The sequence below is a fragment of the Haliotis rubra genome, unplaced genomic scaffold (assembly GCF_003918875.1).
Source record: "Haliotis rubra isolate DU_JTF1 unplaced genomic scaffold, ASM391887v1 Scf83, whole genome shotgun sequence".
NCBI classification, from domain to species: Eukaryota; Metazoa; Mollusca; class Gastropoda; order Lepetellida; family Haliotidae; genus Haliotis; species Haliotis rubra.
Genome location: NW_025767557.1, coordinates 1,543,575 through 1,568,280, shown reverse-complemented (window position 1 = coordinate 1,568,280; position 24,706 = coordinate 1,543,575). Strand labels below are relative to the sequence as shown.

The 24,706-nt window shown below is 41.8% G+C and overlaps 1 protein-coding gene across 1 annotated transcript; it reads right to left on the bottom strand.

Moving 5' to 3' along the window:
* Positions 1-6,752: 6,752 nt before the first annotated feature.
* On the bottom strand, positions 6,753-24,415 carry LOC124262294 (SH3 domain-containing YSC84-like protein 1). Its single transcript, XM_046696782.1, has 9 exons — positions 24,336-24,415; positions 23,144-23,313; positions 22,535-22,669; positions 19,737-19,801; positions 19,032-19,273; positions 16,427-16,631; positions 11,963-12,158; positions 8,059-8,217; positions 6,753-6,913 (listed from the first exon to the last, which is right to left on the bottom strand). Exons 2-9 carry the CDS (start codon positions 23,256-23,258, stop codon positions 6,804-6,806), a joined length of 1,227 nt encoding a protein of 408 aa, XP_046552738.1. The 5' UTR covers positions 23,259-23,313; positions 24,336-24,415; the 3' UTR covers positions 6,753-6,803.
* Positions 24,416-24,706: the final 291 nt, after the last annotated feature.

Here is a 24,706-nt window from a genome sequence, read left to right as displayed (position 1 = left end):
CTAGCAATATCACGGCAGGGGACATTATAAATATTCTTCACACATTGTACCCACATGGGAAAACGAAACGCCTTGGCTACCTCACCGTCCTTGATATAGAATAAGGTGTAGCCATGGGACAAAATCTATTCTGAACACAAACGGATAAATAATCGACGGGTTAAACACAACCACAACCACACATAAGGTGGGTCCACTACAAGACCTGGGCCCCGTTCCTCAAAGCGATCGTAGCGCTACGACAGTCGTAAGTCTATGTTAAAGTATGGGAGTTACGATCATCTTAGCGCTACGATCGCTTTGAGGAACGGGGCCCTGGTGACTTAACTTAGGCGAGAACGTATTTCCAAAACCATACATGGAACCCACGTTATTTCAATGTTTCTGCTAAACTGTCAATTGCATATTTGTATATTATACTAACCCAAGCAGCAAAAGAAAGTACATAATGTTTTGTCCATGCAATTCAGAACTGAAAGCGAGTGAGTTTAGTTTTACGCCGCTTTTATCAATATTCAAGCAATATCACGACGGGACACCAGAAATGGGCTTCACATGTTGGGGAATCGAACCCGGGTTTTCGGCGTGACGAGCAAACGCCGTAACCACTAGGCTACCCTACCGCCCCCAGAACTGAAAGAACTGTTATTTCACTGGATTAGGTTTATCAAATCATCACTCATTTCTGCAACAGTTTTTGTAAACGGTGTTCTATGGCTAGGTAATTTTGTGCAAAAATTAACATGGTTCAATGAAACCAGGGTAAGAAAGTAATTTGCAACCACATGACGCCCACCATGTCTGAAATTTAGAAAACTTGAGCCGAAACAAGCCCACTTAATTATTTTAAAGATACCCATTGGCAGCTAGGCATATTATACGAGCTTTTTTCAATTATAAAATGTGTAATCCTCGGATTAGTAGAATTCAATTTAAAACGCTTCCGCCTTTGCGATCGTGTCATTTACTGGTTTGTCGTTTTTATAAATTTGTGCTCTTGTACCACTGTCGGATGTGATTTGAGAATAAACAATTGAAAGAATTGCTAGTTTTGTTCAATCTCTCATCAATAAGAGTGAGCGAGCGAGTTAGGATTTAACGTGACACTGGCATTATTTCAACCATATTGTGACAAGCGTCTGGAGTGAAATCTTGATCTAAAGCAAGCATGCATTTTGTTAGATCTATTTGTAGATTTTCTCCCTGGGAAAAACAGATCGTTGAGATCACCTAATGACATCACTGACACATCCGGGTGATCCACCAGCGTTTATTGTTATCCGGATATGATAACAAGTAAATAACACGTCAATCACGTCCCGAATGCCAGCATCATAGAACCGGAAGTGCAAATGTCAAAGAGAAAAGTGTTTAACCACTGTAGAAAATAGTTGTATATGAATCCCATGGATGAGTGTGGTAGTTCAATTGGGCAAAGTGCTATATTTGAAATCATTATCCACCTTTCTGTATACGGTTCCAAGTAGTCTAACCTATTTACACCATGGTCAACATTCAATCAAACAACCTACCGATATAAACGTTTCAACAACAGTTTGTTCATAGCGTCAAGACCGCCTCCGTGGTGTAGTGGTTAGAGCGTCCGCCCGGAGTACGGAAGGTCGCGGGTTCGATCCCCGACTGCGTCATACCAAAAGACGTTAAAATATGGTACTTGTTGGTCCCTGTCTGGCGCTCGGCATTGATGGGTACAAGGACTGGTCGGCTCAGAGTCAGTATAATGTGTCTGAGTGGGGTATTCATGCTTCTCTGCGGCATGGTATCTCAGTGGGCTAGCACTATAAAACCAGCTTCAGTCTGGGCTAGTACAAGCAGCCGCACATACACATACACACGCATGCACGTCGTCATATGAGCGAAATATTCTCAAGCACGACGTTAAACCCAATTCCACCACCACCACCAGTCATAAGCGTCAAAAACATACTTAAGAACTCTTACCTGTGACAACTCTGTCAGCCGCCCTTTAGTGATGCACGTGAAACACGTGTGACCTTCGCACGTGCACCTCGCTCATTGGCGACGCTGGTTATGAAATACATGTTCCGGGGCAAGTACACAATTCATATATGACCAGCTTGTACTAATTACTCTATTGTGGTGATAGGGCGATTCTATTATGAGCTACCCAAGCCCTGATTAAGATAAGAATAATTTTAACGAAAAGCTTTTAAAGCGCACGCACGTTCAATGTGTATAAATAACAAATCTGAATAAAAAAAAAATATTTACGTTCCTAAATTGATCAACTAATAGGCATAATATTAGGAAATTAGTCATTCCACAATGTATCTTCAGTGTCCTTATGTAAACACGTCTATATAAAGCTAAGGGAGGGTTTTTGACCCTTTTTTTTATACCGAGTGAATATGGATTCATTGTCCGTGCACACATCATCGATGTTCATGCTGTTGATCACTGGATTGTCTGGTCCAGGTTCATCTTCACAACTTTTGTACATACAAAACAGTAAAAATGTATGCTTATGTACAAATCTTAGGGGGAAGGGGGGTTGTTATTCACATTGTACATGCTTCTCCATAACAATCAACATCCCACCCCCTAACCATAAATTAATAATGCTCCCTTAGCATAAGAGGAATGTATTAAAAGATTCTTGTCTCAGACAACTACCTCTTTGTTAAAACAACTATGATCTCGAGCATAGCATTGACAAACCTGGAAACCTACAAACAGGGATTTAAACCCACGAGGCCAAGGGGTGCAACTCTGCATGGTCGCTACAAACAGGGATTTAAACCCATGAGGCCAAGGGGTGCAACTCTGCATGGTCGCTACAAAGATGGTCGCAAAGGGGAATTTAAACCCATGAGGCCAAGGGGTGCAACTCTGCATGGTCGCTACAAACAGGGATTTAAACCCACAAGGCCAAGGGGTGCAACTCTGCATGGTAAATAGTTTCAGCTCAGCAAGCCGGTCGACCCATGACCCAGTCAGAGTATTAACGCTGGCGTCCCACCAAAACTAATTCCACTAACATCTGACTTCAATTGGAATGACCTGCCCCCATAAAGTGTGATTTCCAACCCTGAATCACCACTGGATCTCACATAATAGCTGGAAGTTTGAAGACATCCCTCCATTCCTATATGTGAGTGAGTGAGTTAAGTTTTACGTTGCACTCAGCAATATTCCAGCTATATGGCGGCAGTCTGTAAATAATCGAGTCTGGACCAGACAATCCAGTGATCAACAGCATGAGCATCGATCGGCACAGTTGGGAACCGATGACATGTGTCAACCAAGTCAGCAAGCCTGACCACCCGATACCGTTAGTGACCTCTTACGACAAGCGTAGTCGCCTTTTGTGGCAAGCATGGGTTGCTGAAGACCTATTCTACCCCGGATCTTCACGGGTCCATTCCTATATGTAAAACCAGGACCAAAACATTAAAAAACCCAACAAACAAGAAGATACCAGTATGTTTTCATGTATTATTATAAAGTGTGAACAATATTTTCATACAAAGATAAATATTGCCATTAGGAATGCAAAAAGGTGCAAAATATATTGGCCAGTAAGTGTGTATCTAAAAATATAAAGTGCACAATAATTGACCCGACAGTTGAGTGAATAAGGGTAACGTGATCAGGCTAAATTGGTACCAAATCAAAATGTCACAATTTTGTGTGGAGCTGTCCAATCAGATGCCTTTATCATATTTTAAAGTTTTGACAGTGCTGACCCAGGTTAAACAGCTTGGAGAAGGTTTTTTTCAATTCATGTAACATCCGGCAATATTTTGATAAAACACCAGATGTGATATAGGCAGCGGTAGTGTGTCTGTTATGTGAAACCCACAGACCACTGCCATGTTGAAAGACAAGGTGAGAGTAGATGCTGTTTAAGGTTGTGTGTGTTCAAGAATACTTCACTTAGGAGATAAACATCATGTGTTGGCCAATTTCTGGGTGTTATTGAGTATTTGAAGCATGGGAATTCGTTTGGAACCGAAGTCAGCCGGAGGTTTCAAATGAAATATTCCTGTGCCTCAAATACTCAATAACACCCGGAAATTGGCCAACACATGATGTTTATCGACATTGTAAACACAAAAGTAAACCAAAAGGTCCACACACGTTTTTGTGTCTGCACTCATTGACATCGACTACGGGTACAGCAGTGAAATGTCATCAGCTGGCCATTTCGGCTGGCTTCCATGGTAGCATCTGGAACTGCTCGTTTGTGACGTCATTCGGACTTTACGTCACAATATGATTTGAATGACGTCATCACAGCTGACGACGTAACAATACAATGGTGTGAGCGATGTTTGTACATATTAATATGCAGCGTATTTCTGGGAATCGAATACCATTTGATCATGTTTTTCAACCAATCAGATTAAAGAACCCAGTGACTTTTGGTTTACAATTACATATGTACATGCATTTGTGTGCAAGTCCACTATATACCATGACTCAGTTCAACATTTATAAATACCCTCATGTCAAGCATCAGGCAGGGTAACAAGAAGTACCATTTGTTCATGTCTTTTGATGTAGCCATTGATCTAAGCACCAACATTCCACGTTCTGTCATACACTGTATCTACTTCACCTCAGAGGCACTAAAAAGACCAGGGGCCCGTTTCAAAAAGCGATCGTAGCACTCCGACTGCGTCTATGTTAAAGTATGGGAGTTACAATCACCTTAGCGCTACTATATTTTTGTGAAATGGGGCCCAGGAGAAAGAGTAGGACGAATGTGAGATTCAAGCCATCAGGCTATCTTAACATGGTGAGGGGAGGCAACTCTGAGCAGCAAATAGTGGAACCCTTGACAACTGGGCCAATCCTGATCCTCTTGTTTGACAAATGGAACATTTTTTGCAGCAAATAATAAATTAACAGATATTGATAAAAATCATGCTCACATGACACTTTTGATTGAACACATGAAGACATTACATTGATGTTGACCTTGACCTTCTGCACTGTACATAACAATAAAACATTTAACAAATAGTTGATAATAGGCTCATTAAAATACACATGTACCTGAAAAACACCATCACCATACCATCCAGCACTGGACAAAAGAAACAGTGAAACAATTGCTTGAAATTGTCATAATGTTGGCAATAAATAATTCCCAGAAAACAAGTTTCAGAAAACCTTGAATATCCTGAAGTCTTTGAAAGGCATTTAGAAATTGGAAGAACATGATTAAATGTTATCTATAAAAAATGTAATGTATTTTTAAACATTCTGTTTTTTTCACCCTGAGCAGAAAAATACATCTTAAAACTATTTTGACTCATGTTTAACAAAAAATGAATAATCAGTCATAAGTTTCTTTGATTGGCCTTTCTAGAAGAGTCAGATATGAACAACTTCTTTATTCAGGTAATGCGAATACAGGTTTCGATACAGATTCTTGCTTGACAACGGTACAGAATCTGTATCGAAATGTCGCATCACCTGAAAAAAGAAATTGTGCATCCATAAAGTTTGTCCTTGTCATACCAGTCATTGGCTGTAAGTAGCAAACACTGAATCTGGGACCCTTGCAGACAAATACATCGCATGTCTTGAAGCATTGACCAAATATTCTGTAGCTACTTATCAGCGCCACTTTCAGCAGATCACTGTGGACCACTTGTACAAAGAAATGATTGGTCTCCAGAAGTCTATCACAACTGTGATATATATATATATATACCACACCAGTCTCAATCACATGGCAGAAGGGACACCATACCTCCTTCTGTATAGTTAGCACATTTTTAAAAAAAGCACAGCTGTGTTGAGGAGTGAGTGTACTACACATGCCATCAGGGGTGGATACAGCTTTTTAGAAAGGGGGGTGCACACTATTGAGAAGGGGTGGTGGTGTTGCACACTTCATGTTCACAAGTTTCAATGGGCATTTAATAAACTTTCAGGACAAAAGGGGGTGCACACTATTGAGAAGGGGGGGTTGCACACTTCATTTTCATGAGAGTTTCAATGGTCATTGAATGAACATTCAGGACAAAAGGGGTGTGCACCCCTGCACACCCCCTCTAGATCCGCCTATGCATGCCATGATGAACTTGACCGTATTTGGCTTGAGACAGTGGGTTTGTGCCTATAAATCAGGATAAATCTTAACATCCGCTAATACCTTAATAATATCCTCATAGTCATCTCACTATTACATAACTAACAGGAAAAACAAAACACGTCAGACTCACAGAACCTTGAGATACACCATCATACACGGTACAGTTGAATGGTGCATGCACTTCATCCCAATACAGACTTGTAAAAAGATGAAATAGGATTGCTTCTGGGGTAAAATTTGGCGAATGAGTCACGAATTCATCTTTTCATGAATATGTCAAATATGCAGGAAATAAAATATATTTACATGTGTAAATATTCTGATTTCTTCGGGGGAAAATGTAATCAATGGTAAATGCGGTCATATCAACATCATCATCACAGTAGGTGTGGTTTTGACATACAAATTTAAAAAGTTTAACATTAAACAATGACTAACAACAGAAGACAGTCTCAACAACGGTTCCACTTCTGTCCAATTGGTCAACAACTGTTGCAGAGGTGTTAGCAAGAGAGGTACACGTCCCCATTTTTACAGACATCTACATGTCAACCTATCACATCATTTGTGCACATTGTAACTCGTGTATTGAGAGCATCCTCCTGCCCTCTTCATCTCCTGGATCAGAATCTGGGTACGGGCAGCCATGTGTTGTTGCATGTCTGCGAGAGACAGAAAAAATGTCCGCCAGCAAAACTCTGAACAAAGCCCCTTACAGAACTCGGACGAAGTTAGCGGGGAAGATGCCCACCTTGTCGAGCAGACTTCCCTCCCACCAATCAAACTGCGAGTCTGTCCTTGTCAAAACCTCGATTTTGTCCCCTGAAACAAACATCAGAACAGCTGGTACTTGTTCCACAGACATAAACATAGCCTCTACTTTAGACTAGACACAATCTCATCACCTAATAGTGTTATCCCCAAATCTGGTTATTTTTTAAATACTAGTCCAATATAGCCGCAAATATCTGTCTGATATAACCATCCAACTAAAAAATGTCTGACGCGATTGGCTAATATACTATTCAAAGAATGTCCAGCATCACCCTGTTCATCAGTTTAACATATCATGTATGACAGATTCAATTTTTATAACATTAAACAATCATTCTCCAATATCGTAGGTACAAGAAATACATTCCCATCTTATATTATGCCAAATTTTGAATATTGTCCACACATATGGGATAACATATTCCAGAAAATAAAAAGAATACAAGAAAACACATATCGATACTTTATGGATGATCTGTAGGGGCATGCAGGGTGCTAGCTATGGGAGACTAGGGAGGCGAACTTGGAGTCAATAGCTCAAAGAAGACAAGAATGTACATCCCTGCTGTTCTAGAAAATGATTTACAGCTTCAGTCCAAAAAATTTATTACATCCTATTCCAACTACTTCCAAACTAAGAAACAGTGACAATATTTAGACCCCTGGGTGTCACCATGAATTCTATGCAAAATTGTTCTTTCCCGAAACCATAAAACTATGTAATCAGCTGCTTAATACTGCAGTTAATGCCACAAATATTGGGGAAAGAGTTCATAAGCAATCATGGCTTGTTCACGATTCATTTTCTTTCTGACTGACTGACTGACTGACTGAGTTTGGTTTTACGCTGCTTTTAGCAATATTCCAGCAACATCACGGCAGGGAACACCAGAAATGGGCTTCACACATTGTACCCATGTGGGGATTCGAACCCGTGTCTTCAGCGTGACGAGCCAATGCTTTAACCACTAGCCTACCCCACCGCCCCTTTTCTTTCTGAATAAAGATAAGTTCAACAAAAATATTCCCATGATAATATCAATGCCATTAACTATAATACAGACAACAGTTACCTTAAAACACTGTGTATGTTGATTTAGAAAATGACAAAGCATAGAAGTCTCCGATTTGATCAATGATAACTGTTGCTGTGTGAGCGTAGTTTCTCCGAGTTGCGAAGTAGTGTGACCTACCTGGTTTGAACGAGAGGTCACATGACTGCTGACCTCGGAATGGATGCTCGGCAACAGCAATCAGGTTGTCCCACTTGACAATCGCATCCGCCTTCGGTGGTTTTCCTGCACTTTGTTTGATGCTGAGGCTGGGTGGTGAGTGACGGGGTTGTGTCTTGCCTACAGACGAAATACAACACCATATGTGTTATTTATCAAAGTTATTTATCAAAGTGCGAGAACAAGTTCGGACTTGGAAATCACAACAATACCCATGGTTTATTGATTTAGGCTATGCCTGAGGGGTGCATATGTGGAAAAAACACAATACCCAGGGTATATCAACTTAGGGAGTGCCAGAGTAGATCCGGGTTAGAACTGATCTTCAGTAACCCATGCTTGCCGTAAGAGGCAGCTAACAGGATTGGGTGGTCAGGCTCTCTGACTTGGTAGACACATGTCACTATTTCCCAATTGTGTAGATCGATGCTCGTGACGTTGATCACTGGATTGTCTGGTCAAGACTCGATTATTTACCCCACTGAGACACATTATACTGACTGAGCCGACCAGTCCTTGTTGTACCCATTAATGCCGAGCGCCAGGCAGGGACAAACAAGTACCATATTTGACACTGTTCGTACAATGCAAGTGGTTTTGGACATTATGATCAGAACTTCACCTGATATAGTAGACACTGTTCGTACAACGGGAGTGGTTTTGGACATTATCATCAGAACCTCACCTGATACAGTTGACGCTGTTCGTACAACGCGAGTGGTTTAAAGAACCACTAAACTTTGTTTTTGTTACTCTTTTAACCATTACATATGAAAGATTTGTGGTTGGTCTTATGCGGAACACCAAATTTATTCTTTAAAAACTTGTGGTTAATTAATACCGGCGATTAAAAGTGGCCAAAAAGTCGCCTGCTTCCCTCTAAGCCATGCCGAAAACCACAGACAGGTTACGTAACTCTGTCGCCAGAGCACTGCAGTGACGTCATATGAGGAACGATTTTCAGTTAGTTGTATAGAAAGTGTGTAGCATGCTCATCATTTTGATGATTTCTCGACATGAGCGACTGACATGCCTAATCGTTGCTTTGTCGCCAATTGCTCCTAGGGTCGAGGGTGATGGTGTCACCATGCACAGATTTCCACAGGACCCCGCAGTTCGTGCTAAATGGGTTATGTTTGTGAGAGTGCGAAGCTAGCGTTGTGGAAGCATGAAACGATATCTTACTTGTGTTCAGATCGCCTTCACGGAAGTTAAAGAATCAAAACTACTTACTAGTTATAGTAAAATATGTATATGATTGATGACCATAAAGATTTTCCATAACACAACTTGTAACATAACGATTTCTTCCTCGGAAGTGAGGTTGTGGTCGGAGTAACAATAATATTGTAAGTAGTATTATATTGACACCCACCTCACTTTCCACGAGAAATTGTTATGTTATACGCTATGTCATGCAAAATCCTATTGGCCATCAATAAAATACATATTTTACTACCAGTAGAAAGTAGTTTTGATTTTGTAACTCGGTGAAACAAACCTAAATAGCATTTATCAACAGACTGGTGGATGTTCCCGACGGGAATGCCGCCATTTTGAAAAATCGTAAAAGTCTGTTAGAATTAATGAGATTATAGTTTGTTTTTCATCAAGTTAGAAAATCAAAACTACTTTCTACTCGTAGTTAAATATGTATTGGAATCATAACCAAAAGGATTTTGCATGACACAACTTATAACATAACGATTTCTTCCACGAAGGCGAGGTGGGGGTTCGAAGTCACAATACTGCGCCGATAAATTTCTTGCTACATTCACATGGTTAATGTCCACTCACCAGTATGTAGATACTAGTCATGTAATGCGTTATATATTTGGTCTTATAATCCTAATTAGTTTATTATCATACTTTTATGCATTTTGAAACTAAATAAAAGCTGACGATCTGCTGATACTTATAGTGAATTTATAACAGAACTGTAATATCTAGACATTTTATAGTTTGCCAATGTGAATCATAATTAGCACACACACCCTAGTGTATGTTTGTCTGTCTCATTACACTTCACGGCGAAAACAATGATTCTGTTGAATGCTATGACAAATGAATAAAAAACAAAATGCAAATATTAAAATTAAAACAGATTTAAGTTATAGGAACAATATCAGGCCATTACCTTGTTTGAGGAATGTATCCATCAATATCCACAAAACTGTTCCAAATGATGTGTCTTTTAACAGTTTAATATACGAAAAAGTGATAAATCTTTTCAGGTATTGGTGTATAGTCTCATTGGTCACCCAAGATAGCACACCTGGCAACTAATTGCATAATGTCCCCATTTCATTAAAACAGTAATTTAGTTAGCCAATAATGGGCAATCAATCAATGTATTGCCGGTTAATCCTTTGAAAGAAGGGCCCGTTGTTTTCGCCAGACACCGACACGGCAGAGTGTATTCAGTATCGATTAGTAAATCTACATACATAAACACTACCTTTTGACAATTCCGCTGTGTAAGATAAAGTAATTAATCAATCAGCGTGTTATCGGTTAATCCTTTGATCGATGTTTATAATGTTGAATATTTACTCAGACACAAGAAATGCCAAATGGGAACCTTTGTCGGGTAATCTAAGTGTGTTACCACTAATTATACCTGTTATAAATTCATTAACTGACCATCAAGTGAATGATGACAAATAACATGTGTAGGTTTATACCACCTAACACGAGGTTACAACAAAGGGAGTATTAATTGCTGTATTGCATGTGAAAACTTATGGGCCCGACACTGTTTTGAGAATACAAACAGATTTTTACATGACATGATTAAATATCGAGGGTAAAAAAACACAGAAATGGGATCAATTTGGATCAGTCATTATACAAATAGGGCCTAACGACACCAATCAATTGTGACAGAAGCGTCTATGAAAACAAGTTGTAACTCGGAAACTAGGCAAAGCAGGAGACAAAAATTAAATGCCAGTAGATTGTGAGAACATATAGCTTTCATTTTTCCACAACAATTGTCACGATTTCAGGTTTATACAAGCCTGTAAACAAGATAATTTACCCCTAAAATGTAGATGAATTCTGCATCGGCCCTCAAAGCTATTCCTCATATGGCGTCACAGAGTGGCAGCTCTGATTGGTTGAAATTTCGATTCGGAGGTGACAGTGACCTTTAAGACATTATGATCAGAACTTCACCTGATATAGTAGACACTGTTCTGCACAAGCGGGAGTGGTTTTGGACATTATGATCAGAATCACCTGATACAGTTGGCTGGGAGTGGTTTTGGACATTATGATCTGAACCTCACCTGATATAGTAGACACTGTTCGTACAACGGGAGTGGTTTTGGACATTATGATCAGAACCTCACCTGATACAGTAGACACTGTTCGTACAACGGGAGTGGTTTTGGACATTATCATCAGAACCTCACCTGATACAGCTGGACTGGCTGTTAGATTACGCAAGCGGAGTGGTTTTTGGACATTATGATCTGAACCTCACCTGATACAGTAGACACTGTTCGTACAACGGGAGTGGTTTTGGACATTATCATCAGAACCTCACCTGATACAGTTGACGCTGTTCGTACAACGGAAGTGGTTTAAGACATTATGATCAGAACCTCACCTGATACAGTAGACACTGTTCGTACAATGCAAGTGGTTTAAGACATTATGATCAGAACCTCACCTGATACAGTAGACACTGTTCGTACAACGGGAGTGGTTTTGGACATTATGATCAGAACCTCACCTGATACAGTTGACACTGTTCGTACAACGGGAGTGGTTTTGGACATTATGATCAGAAACTCACCTGACGCAGTAGACGCTGTTTGTACAACGTGAGTGGTTTAAGACATTAAGATCAGAAACTCACCTGACGCAGTAGACGCTGTTCTTACAACGTGAGTGGTTTTAGTTGTGACAGTTTTCGTGGAATAGGTGCGGGAAAACTTGTCCGATGATGCAGCTTCCCTCGCAGACTCAAAAGCCCACTCATGTGACGATGATTTGTCATGTGACGACTTGTCCTTAGACTCCCCCTTCTCCCCTTTGTCTCCTGAGCGGAAAGCCTGAGTTCAGAAACAGAAAATCATCCAAATACAATTCCACTGGATACCCTACTTACACACAATATAGAGTGAGTGAGTGAGTGTGATGCCACAACAGTGTTATAGTGAGAGAGAGAGAGAGAGAGAGAGAGAGAGAGAGAGAGAGAGAGAGAGAGAGAGAGAGAGAGAGAGTGAGTGAGTGAGAGAGAGAGAGAGAGAGAGAGAGTGAGAGAGAGAGAGAGAGAGAGAGAGAGAGAGAGAGAGAGAGAGAGAGAGAGAGAGATGCCGCAACAAGAGTGAATGTGTGTGAGAGAAATGGATGCCACAAGTTTCAGAGTGAGTGAGTGTTATGCTGCAACAGTTTAAAATGGCCACTGTTTGTGATGCATGAACTATAAACCCTTTAAATATTCGGGTGAGAATTGGTCATCAGCAACGCATGACGAACAAGATGATGTGATCAGACTCGCTGGCTTGGTTGATGCATGTCTTGATACTGGATTGTCTGGTCTAGACATTATTATCTTCAGACCACCGTCACATAGCTGGAATCAGTATCAAACAACGAACAAACATTAACCATATATAGGAGAGGTGAGGTGAAATTGGGTTTAACGTCGTACTTGAGAATATTCGCTCATATGACGACGTGCGTGCGTGTGTATGTGTATGTGCGGCTGCTTGTACTAGCCCAGACTTAAGCTGGTTTTATAGTGCTAGCCCACTGAGATACCATGCCGCAGTGAAGCATGAATACCCCACTCAGACACATTATACTGACTCCGAGCCGACCAATCCTTGTTGTGCCCATTAATGCCGAGTGCCAGGCAGGGACCAACAAGTACCATATTTTAACGTCTTTTGGTATGACGCGGTCGGGGATCGAACCCGCGACCTTCCACTCTCCGGGCGGACGCTCTAACCACTATACCACGGAGGCGGTCAATTAACCATATATAGATCACACAGCTATCAACATAGTTACTCTATGTTTACTCTTATTATGGGGGGCGGTGGGGTAGCCTAATGGTTAAGCGTCTGTTCATCACGCTGGAGACCCAGGTTCGATTCCCCCCATGGGTACGATGTGTGAAGCCCATGTCTGGTGTCCCCCGCCGTGATGTTGCGAGAGAGACAGAGAGGGAGGGAGAGAGAGTGAGAGAAAGAGAGACAGAGAGAGAGAGAGAGGGAGAGAGACAGAGAGTGAGGGAGAGAGAGTGAGAGAGAGAGTACAGCTATGTGACGGTGGTCGCCGAAGACCCAGGTTCGATTCCCAACATGTGTACAATATGTGAAGCCCATGTCTGGTGTCCCCCGCGGTGATGTTGCTGGAATATTGCTAAAAGCAGCGTGAAACCTAAACTCACTCACTCACTCTTATTATGGGAAACAACAAAGAAATATAAACATTGCATAAATGTACAATGAGCAGAAAATATAAATCCAGAAGGATCTGTAGTTCACCCGTTCTTGTAACTTATATTTCAAGATCCATGAGTGAGTGAGTTTAGTTTCATGCCACTTTTAGCAATATTCCAGCAATATCACTGCGGGGGACACCAGAAATTGGCTTCACATATTGTACACATGTGGGGAATCGAACCTGGGTCTTCGACGAGAAGAGTGGATACTTTAGCCACTAGGCTACCCCACCGCCACCAAGATGCATGATTAATACAAAGGTAATGGAAGCTTTTAGATGATAGAAAGCAAGAGTATTTCATAATAAAAGCAGTGATGGCTCAGTAATGGAAAAAATGACATTGTATTGAATAACCAATGCTAAAAGATCTTTCTCAGGGACACAATCACTGGGATCATGTTCACAAATTTCGATTACATAAATCCATAGGTTTCAGAGAGGACACAAATACAGTGAACTTCGGGAACATGGGGTGACATGGAGGTCAAAGGTCAAAACAGGACCAGAATTACATGGCTGATACAGAGGCATAGTGAACCTTCCACAACAGCTGAGCCCTCCTGACGGAAGTATTGTGTACACCTCCCCTCTTTTCCCAATCCTAATCCCAAATGTTAAGTTTCAGAATCCTAGATTTGGCGTGAGTGATTAGTATAAGGGGGATTACAGAAGCTTTAACATCAACATGTCCCATGTGAAATAAGCCTGTGGTATACTGAGAGATGATAATACAGTTATATAACATGGCTCCAGAGGATGAGCAATAATCCATGCTGTCAAAGTACGAAGATAATGAGCCAGGTCATGCAATGTAAACACTCGGGGTGAGTATTGAGGGGGAAACAACTATTGCGATGGCGATAGTCTATCGTAACACACTCCCAGATAGCAAAGGTGTGTTGGGCCAATGTTGGTATATGGTTGGTTGGTTGGCCAACAGTTTGACAACATTGGCCCAACGTCATCTTAATGACTTAAAAGTAACAGTGGTTTTTAACACGTTGGCCCAACAATGAGCCAACATGATGGGCCACTGTGGAGCCGATGAGAATATCCAAGTGGGCCCATCATCAGTTTGACAACCATGGGCCAACCAAACCGGTGATTATGGGCCAACTATGGGCCAACATATCATTGCTATCTGGGCTATTGCGACCAACTATTTTTCTCCTTGAATTGTCTCATTTGAAGACATTTCCTAAATGAATGTAAAGTATATATGAAATAAAAACGAGTTGGAGTAGTTTCAGTCCCTTTTAATAACTGACAAGAAACTTGAAACCCAGAAGTAAACAGTTAAAACATACTTCACAATTTCAAACTGCCATGTTTGTTTAAGAGGTAACAGGGGTGGATAACTCTAAATCAAAGTGAATTAATCTGGTACGTCCTGGGCCTAGATTTTCGAAGTTCTCTTAGAGCTAAGAGAGTCGTAAGTTAATGTTAATGTATGGCACTTACGACTATCTTAGCGTTAAGAGAGTTTGGAAAATCTAGGCCCCGTATTTTGAGTTGCGCATTTATCAACAGAGGTCAGTTACTAAACTATCGACAGTCACACACGCTACTGATGCATCGATAGTTTTTTGTTTCTACCATTGATTAATTGCTATCAGAGTTTCAACAATTGTAATCAATCGATAGTTTGGTGCATCATTACAGCACTTGTTAACACACAACCCTTGTATTTAGTATATAATTGGATATTATAGAAGCCCCAATATCAACTTGTCCCCTGAGAAATAATGTTGAATTTTCCCATGGGATACTTAGGAATAATACTACAGTCATCGTGACTGCCCATAAATCAAATCTGGCCCAAGCAAACTGGTTGGTAGTGGAATTATAATCCTAGACTAATGCTAAATATATATAATTTGGATAAAAATAATAATTCCTATTAAATTGAAAAGGAGATCCTGAACATGAGGAAATCTAGACTTGATTCAGTTCGAGCTTCAGCATTGTCGAAAGGGGTGGGCTGAGTGAAAATAATGTGGTTCAGGCACCATGAGACAGACTACAATAATCTTTTCTGTCAAAGTATGAAGACAATTGGCCATTTATAAAATGTAAAGAGAGCCATTTTGAATACTGTTAGCCTCTTCTACTCTGGAATACTTACAGATAATTGTGCCGGATATGTTCAACATTCTATACAAATATGAATTGTATCGAAAACAAGCCTAGATGTTACTTATCACAGTACATTCAAAGTAGTAAGTGAGTGAGTTTAGATATACGCTGCTTTTAGCAATATTCCAGCAATATCACAGCGGGGACACCAGAAATGGGCTTCACACATTGTACCCATGTGGGGAATCGAAAAGAAAAGAAAAACAGAGCAACCCGACTTCGTGCTTTTATCCGGGATAGCAGCTGCCTCCGACCATTTGGAATACCTTAGTTGTGCGTGCGACGCTAAATAAAGCAAATAACTATCTACTAACCATGATAATATATCAGCATGGCTGGGTTACGCAAAGTCGAAAAAAATCACATCGCAGAGAGGCACTCAACAAATACTTCATAAATTTTGTATTATGCAGTAATGTAAATGAAATGCACCTACAAATTCCTTTAAATGACACCAAGACCATTGCCCTGAGTCACACACTCATATTGAGTGAATTGTCAACATAATTTTTTAGGGGTATAGTCTGGGTTGGAGGGGTATACTTTGGCCTGGTCCAGAATATATAATATAAACTGGGCTAGCTTAATTATAGTTTACCCCGGGGTATAATCTGGTTGGGGGTTATTCTGGGCTGCTACACCGGGCCTTTGGTGTGATGAGCAAACGCTTTAACCACTCGGCCACCCCACCACCCCACATTCAAAGTAAGTATGAAAACACAACACTCACACTAAGCTTGCTTGAGACACCCGCTACGACCACGTCTTTGATTGCGTGCCTGTGTTTCCATGCTTGTTCCTTGGCCATCTGCATCGCCGCCTTCATGGCGACCTCTCGGTGTCGGCGGATAACCTCGTACAGGTCATCACACCCTTCCGGGGGATCCACTTCTCCCACCAATATCTGGTGGGCCCGGATGTCTTGCCCATAAAACCTTTGTACAGAATAGATTGGGATAAAAGATTTTTCAAAATTACTTGAAATAAGACTTCTTTTAGAGCATACATCTATATCATAACAGCAGGATTTGTCAAATACAGTGAATGAAAGTTTCTGGCTTATACACATAACTATGTATGGACATTAGACGACGGGAGACAAACATAAAAAAGGTACTGGGACTTGTTCTCCACTGGAATCCCATTAGGCTGACTGACTGACTGAGTTTGGTTTTACGCCGCTTTTAGAAATATTCCAGCAATATCACGGTGGGTGACACCAGAAATGCGCTTCACTCATTGTACCCATGTGGGGATTCGAACCTGGGTCTTTGGCGTGACGAGCCAACGCTTTAACCACTAGACTACCCCACCGCCCCTGAATCCCATTAGGAGATAAACATCAAGTGTTGGTCAATTTCCGGGTGTTATTGAGTATTTGAAGCACGGGAATTCGTTCGGAACCAACGGCGTCAGCCGGAGGTTTCAAATGAAATATTCCCGTGCTTCAAATACTCAATAACACACGGAAATTGGCCAACACGTGATGTTTATCGACATTGTAAACACTAAAGTAAACCAAAAGGTCCACACACGTTTTTGTGTCTGCACTCTTTGACATTGAGTACAGGTACAGCAGTGAAATGTCATCAGCCGGCCGTTTCGGCTGTCTCCCATGGTAGCATCTAGAACTGCTCATTTGTGACGTCATTCGGAATTTACGTCACAATATGATTTTAATGACGTCATCGCAGCTGATGACGTAACAATACAATGGTGTGAGCAATATTTGTATGTATTAATATGTAGCGAATTTCCGGAATCGAATACATTTGATCACGTTTTTCAACCAATCAGATTAAAGAACACAGTGACTTTTGGTTTACAATAAGGGAAAGAAGCTTGGGTTTTGGAGAACCTGTTTTGTCACTGAATCCTTGCAGGGAGACAAACATGGGGAAGGGAGGACCTGTTTTGTTACAGAATCCATGCAGAGAGACAAACATGGGGAAGGGAGGACCTGTTTTGTTACAGAATCATTGCAGAGAGACAAACACGGGGAAGGGAGGACCTGTTTTGTTACAGAATCCATGCAGGGAGACAAACTGGGGAAGGGAAGACCTGTTTTGTTACAGAATCCTTGCAGGGAGACAAACACGGGAACGGGAAGGGGACCTGTTTTGTTACAGAATCATTACAGAGAGACAAACACGGGGAAGGGGGGACCTGTTTTGTTACAGAATCCTAGCAGGGAGACAAACATGGGGAAGGGAGGACCTGTTTTGTTACAGAATCCTTTCAGGGAGACAAACACGGGGAAGGGAGGACCTGTTTTGTTACAGAATCCTTGCAGGGAGACAAACATGGGGAAGGGAGGACCTGTTTTGTTACAGAATCCTTGCAGGGAGACAAACACGGGGAAGGGAGGACCTATTTTGTTACAGAATCATTGCAGAGAGACAAACACGGGGAAGGGGGGACCTGTTTTGTTACAGAATCCTTGCAGGGAGACAAACACGGGGAAGGGAGGACCTGTTTTTTTACAGAATCATTGCAGGGGAGACAAACACGGGAAGGGAGGACCTGTTTTGTTACAGAATCATTGCAGGGGAGACAAACACGGGGAAGGGGGGACCTGTTTTGTTACAGAATCCTTGCAGGGAGACAAACACGGGGAAGGGAGGACCTGTTTTTTTACAGAATCATTGCAGGGAGACAAACATGGGGAAGGGAGGACCTGTTTTGTTACAGAATCTTTGTAGGGAGACAAACATGGGGAAGGGAGGACCTGTTTTGTTACAGAATCCTTGCAGGGAGACAAACTGGGGGAAGGGAGGACCTGTTTTGTTACAGAATCCTTGCAGGGAGACAAACACGGTGATGGGAGGACCTGTTTTTTTACAGAACCCTTGCAGGGAGACAAACACGGGGAAGGGAGGACCTGTTTTGTTACAGAATCCTTGCAGGGAGACAAACACGGTGATGGGAGGACCTGTTTTTTTACAGAATCCTTGCAGGGAGACAAACACGACCAGACCAGAACCTCAAACGACAGACAAACATGAGGTACTGATGACATGAATTCAAGCATTTATCCAGACCCGGGGATGGGAGGACCTGTTTTTTTACAGAACCCTTGCAGGGAGACAAACACGGGGAAGGGAGGACCTGTTTTGTTTCCGAATCCATGCACGGAGACAAACATGGGGAAGGGAGGACCTGTTTTGTTACAGAATCCTTGCAGGGAGACAAACACGACCAGACCAGAACCTCAAACGACAGACAAACATGAGGTACTGATGACATGAATTCAAGCATTTATCCAGACCCAGATGTGAACAACATATTGGTCGAGACAACAGCAATGGACAATACCATGGGAACTAGATGCTCACTTTCTGTTGGCATCCTTGCGTTCAATGAGTCCGCTGCCTTCTATAGATATGCCAGCAAATATTCCCTTGGTCTTGGAGTAGGTGTACATCGCTGCCGGACTCCTCAGTGAGACATCACCCTCGATGTTACGCCCTAGGGGCCCCGCTGCGATCGTGAAGTTGCCACCCAAAGTCAGGTTACCTCCCTTGGAGAAGGCTTCCACGGCAGACCTCTTGTTCAGAATAATGACAAAGTCTGTCACCTGTTGGATGAATGTTAGTTTCTATAAATAAACAGATATATATATGGACAAATATCCATAACATTGTTGTGTACATAGAGTGAGTGAGTGAGTATGGTTTTACGCCGCTTTTTAGCAATATTCCAGCAATATCATGGCGGGGGACACCAGAAATGGGCTTCACACATTGGGGATTCAAACCCGGGTCTTCGGCGTGACGAGACAACGCTTTAACCACTAGGCTACCCCACCACCCTTGTGTACATAGAGCAGATACAAAGTCTCATGATGGAATTTCAACCACAGACATTCAGATCCATCTGATGCCTTATCCACATGACCAAAGAGATCAACCCTCTATATAAGGTAAGACTCCACACCATGAGATATACACCCCCACTATGTCTAGGTTCTAAGTAAACAGCATTGTGCTCCGTGATCCTATTCATCGAAGTGATATAACTGGCAGTATTGCTCCACCTACCTCAGCTCCGATCTCAAATCCTCCCCCCAGACCAGCTATTCCTATTGCACTGGGAGCAGACCAACCTGGAAAACAAAACATGAAAGCACTGAAAAGGTCACTGCTATCAGCATTTCTGCAAGAGTTAGCATGCTGTCTTTTAACTTAATGGATGTTATAACATTTACTGTTCAATACTGAAGTTTAAACACTCCCTCCACATGTTGATAACTAGTTATCATCTTCTGTCCCCTCAGTGTTATCTACGTATACCACATGTCAATTACAACTTCACTTTTATGTACACATACACATGAGAGGGAGAGGGTCTGTGTGTATATGAGGTTAGTTTGGATGAATGCTCTCAAATCCTTGTGTCATACATTCCCAACTTTTAATGATCATTACTTTTCTGCACAGTAGCTGCAACCTTTGACTGAATTCAAGAAAAATATAAATGTAATTGCTAAAAGAAAGAATGAGAAAATAAAAGATATCAACCACAATCATTTCTAGGGTGGAGCCAGACCAGGCCATTTTTCACGTTTTTACAGATGTGCCTACTGAAAGTGTCTCAAAGGTAATAAAAGAGAACAAATGAAATTCAGGTCTTGTTGTATTCTTAGCCTACCACACGTGTACTGACATTGTATCTCAACCTACCACAGGTGTACTGACATTGTACCTCAACCTACCACAGGTGTACTGACATTGTACCTCAACCTACCACAGGTGTACTGACATTGTCTCCAACATAACACAGGTGTACTGACATTGTACCTCAACCTAACACGGGTGTGCTGACATTGTACCTCAACCTACCACAGGTGTGCTGACATTGTACCTCAACCTACCACAGGTGTGCTGACATTGTACCTCAACCTACCACAGGTGTACTGACATTGTCTCCAACATAACACAGGTGTACTGACATTGTACCTCAACCTACCACAGGTGTACTGACATTGTACCTCAACCTACCACAGGTGTACTGACATTGTCTCCAACCTAACACAGGTGTACTGACATTGTACCTCAACCTACCACAGGTGTACTGACATTGTACCTCAACCTAACACGGGTGTGCTGACATTGTACCTCAACCTACCACAGGTGTGCTGACATTGTACCTCAACCTACCACAGGTGTGCTGACATTGTACCTCAACCTACCACAGGTGTACTGACATTGTCTCCAACATAACACAGGTGTACTGACATTGTACCTCAACCTACCACAGGTGTACTGACATTGTCTCCTCAACTTACCTGACATTGTACCTCAACCTACCACAGGTGTACTGACATTGTCTCCAACATAACACAGGTGTACTGACATTGTACCTCAACCTACCACAGGTGTACTGACATTGTCTCCAACCTAACACAGGTGTACTGACATTGTACCTCAACCTACCACAGGTGTACTGACATTGTCTCCAACCTAACACAGGTGTACTGACATTGTACCTCAACCTACCACAGGTGTGCTGACATTGTACCTCAACCTACCACAGGTGTGCTGACATTGTACCTCAACCTGACACCACAGGTGTGTACTGACATTGTACCTCAACCTACTCACAGGTGTACTGACATTGTACCTCAACCTACCACAGGTGTACTGACATTGTACCTCAACCTACCACAGGTGTACTGACATTGTACCTCAACCTACCACAGGTGTACTGACATTGTCTCAACCTAACACAGGTGTGCTGACATTGTACCTCAACCTAACCACAGGTGTACTGACATTGTCTCAACCTACCACAGGTGTGCTGACATTGTACCTCAACCTACCACAGGTGTACTGACATTGTAACACAGGTGTACTGACATTGTCTCCAACATAACACAGGTGTACTGACAACCTCAACCTACCACAGGTGTGCTGACATTGTACCTCAACCTACCACAGGTGTACTGACATTGTGCCTCAACCTACCACAGGTGTACTGACATTGTGCCTCAACCTACCACAGGTGTACTGACATTGTACCTCAACCTACCACAGGTGTACTGACATTGTGCCTCAACCTACCACAGGTGTACTGACATTGTAACTCTCAATTGTACCTCAACCTACCACAGGTGTGCTGACATTGTACCTCAACCTACAGGTGTGCTGACAACCTACCACAGGTGTACTGACATTGTACCTCAACCTATCACAGGTGTACTGACATTGTCCTCAACCTAACCACAGGTGTACTGACATTGTACCTCAACCTACCACAGGTGTACTGACATTGTACCTCAACCTACCACAGGGTGTGCTGACATTGTACCTCAACCTACCACAGGTGTGCTGACATTGTACCTCAACCTACCACAGGTGTGCTGACATTGTACCTCAACCTACCACACAGGTGTACTGACATTGTCTCCAACATAACACAGGTGTACTGACATTGTACCTCAACCTACCACAGGTGTACTGACATTGTACCTCAACCTACCACAGGTGTGCTGACATTGTACCTCAACCTACCACAGGTGTGCTGACATTGTACCTCAACCTACCACAGGTGTACTGACATTGTACCTCAACCTACCACAGGTGTACTGACATTGTACCTCAAGGTGTCAGCCTTGACTACCACAGGTGTACTGACACAACCTACCACAGGTGTACTGTTCCTCAACATAACACAGGTGTACTGACATTGTCTTGTACACTCAACCTACCACAGGTGTGCTGACATTGTACCTCAACCTACCACAGGTGTACTGACATTGTCTCTCAACCTACCACAGGTGTACTGACATTGTACCTCAACCTACCACTAGGTGTACTGACATTGTACCTCAACCTACCACAGGTGCGAGAGTCCTCATCAGCATCATCAAGCTTGGCAATGACGATCCCACTGCCACCTCGCGCCGTAACCAGGAACCCCGCCTTCACCACGGTCAATATGGCAAGACCCTTTGCCTTGGCTAGAATACCAGCTACAACATCACAATGTGAAAGTATTCATAAGAACAGTTGGCGAGAAAGTAACCATAGAGTAATACTTATGATCTGATGCTTTGGCAGCCATATTGAAAATTGGATTCGTTCGTTCAGTCGTTCATGAGTGAGTGAGTGAGGCATGTCAGCTTGACGTTAAAGACCCAAGTGATGACAGTCTCAGATGTTGACCACTTCGGTGAAACAAGCTTCATCACTTCATCATTCTTAAGTCCTTTGGTACAATGCAGTTGTCATACTCTTGTTGAAATGTGTCAAAATAGTGTGTGAAATATGTGGAAAATTTAAGCGATTAAAATTTGGAAATGACAGCATTGAAAGAACAATTTCCCCACCAGAAAGGAAGGAACTGAAAGCAACACAACACAGTGACTGTCGTAGCAGAATACCTATCATTTGCTTCATTCAATACTTGAATACTTGTACCCAGTATTGATACTGACTCCACATACCAGGTATAAGTTTGTCTGGACCAGCTCTAGCGCTTGGCATGGTGAACTCTCGCAGGATTTTGGCCGCCTTCTTGGCCTCTGACTTGAGGCTGTGTGGTATGGGTGTGTTCACCATTGTCACTGATTGGCAGTCCCTAGTCTACGTCCCCATGGTAACAGTCTGCAGCAAACTGGAACATAATAACCATTTCTTACATGAGGTCTGTTATAACTCTGTTGCTGAAAAGATTTGCGACTTTTTAATCAATGAAAACATGTAGAAGTAAATCAAATTCAGTAACTAAAAATAATAAATGACAACTAAGAACTCTCAACATACTGTAATAAAAATAATAATAATGCTGTAGGGTTATTGTGGCACTAAAGTGGGCCATGATGGTATCTTGGAAACAGTGCAATAGTAGCTGGAGTAACAGAATGTTGGTTAGAAAGTGCTGCGATGTTGCTTAGATGCTGACACTATATTGGCTGTAAAGTGATGGGATATTGGCTAGAAAGTGATGGGATGTAGGTTTGAAAGTGGAGGGACCTTGCAAAAGATTATGACGCAAATGTCAAAAGTGATTTGATAATAGCACTAACAGTCACATTAGTGGTGGCATGATTTCGCAAAACTTGGGGAAGTCACTATTGAAATATAGGGAGTGAATTTAAGTTTATGTCGCAGCTCGCTTTTAGCAATATCACCGTGGGGAACACCAGAAATGGGTCTCACACACTGTAACCCATGTGGGGAATCGAACCCAGGTCTTCGGTGTGACGAGTGAATCCTTAACCACTAGGCTGCCCCACCGCCCGTACTGTAGTGTATGGTGTGGTTCACAGGTTGGTGACTGCATAAATTCTTTTTTATTTGATGTGGGTGAGTAGAGAAAAACTTATTATCACCTCTGCATATCACAGACGTTAGTTTTCACGCATTACATAAATTTGTCATTCAAACAGGAATTACAACATCACGCATAGATGACGTAAGTAGAATGATTTCATAAACAGATTCCATTAACTTGTCTTTCAAATATAGTCAGAAGTGAAAAACATCGAAAGAAGATGGTGCAATGAACAGGTGAAAATAATCTACGAAGAAAAGTAGAAACTATCAGTTTCCTTCGTAACAGAAATCACTATTGGCCATCGTGATACAAGACAAGGGACAGCTTTAAGGTGACACGACTATGTAACACTGTTTTACCATGTGACAAATATACCGCCCTCCGCAAATTTCTGTTGAACAATCTCTTCACTTCCGCGTTACAAAGCAATGAGAGTTACGTCCCTTTATACAATCTCCACTCAGAAAAACTATATTCCAAAATGTTTTCCACTCCAAAACATGGAAATTGAACATAGTGCTTCTTCGTTGTAATATAATTTTAAAACAAACAAAGCTTTAGATAAATACTAATGAAATAAATACGTTTATAACCATATAGTTTTATTATAATGTTCCACACGAGTTAATAGAAATGTGTGATTTCGTTCATCTTACGATTGTTGACGTCATACAGACATCATTGTTGACATCAAATTTGTATAACTTTTTTTCCCATACAAAATTTATAA

Excerpts from the sequence above, each read along its gene's own strand:
- LOC124262294 (XM_046696782.1), bottom strand. The coding sequence starts at position 23,258 with ATGGTGAACACACCCATACCACACAGCCTCAAGTCAGAGGCCAAGAAG. Across the intron at positions 12,159-16,426 it reads GTGTCTCAAGCAAGCTTAGT|GCTTTCCGCTCAGGAGACAA; the intron begins GTGAGTGTTGTG and ends TTCTGAACTCAG. Across the intron at positions 8,218-11,962 it reads AACAGCGTCTACTGCGTCAG|GCAAGACACAACCCCGTCAC; the intron begins GTGAGTTTCTGA and ends TTTCGTCTGTAG.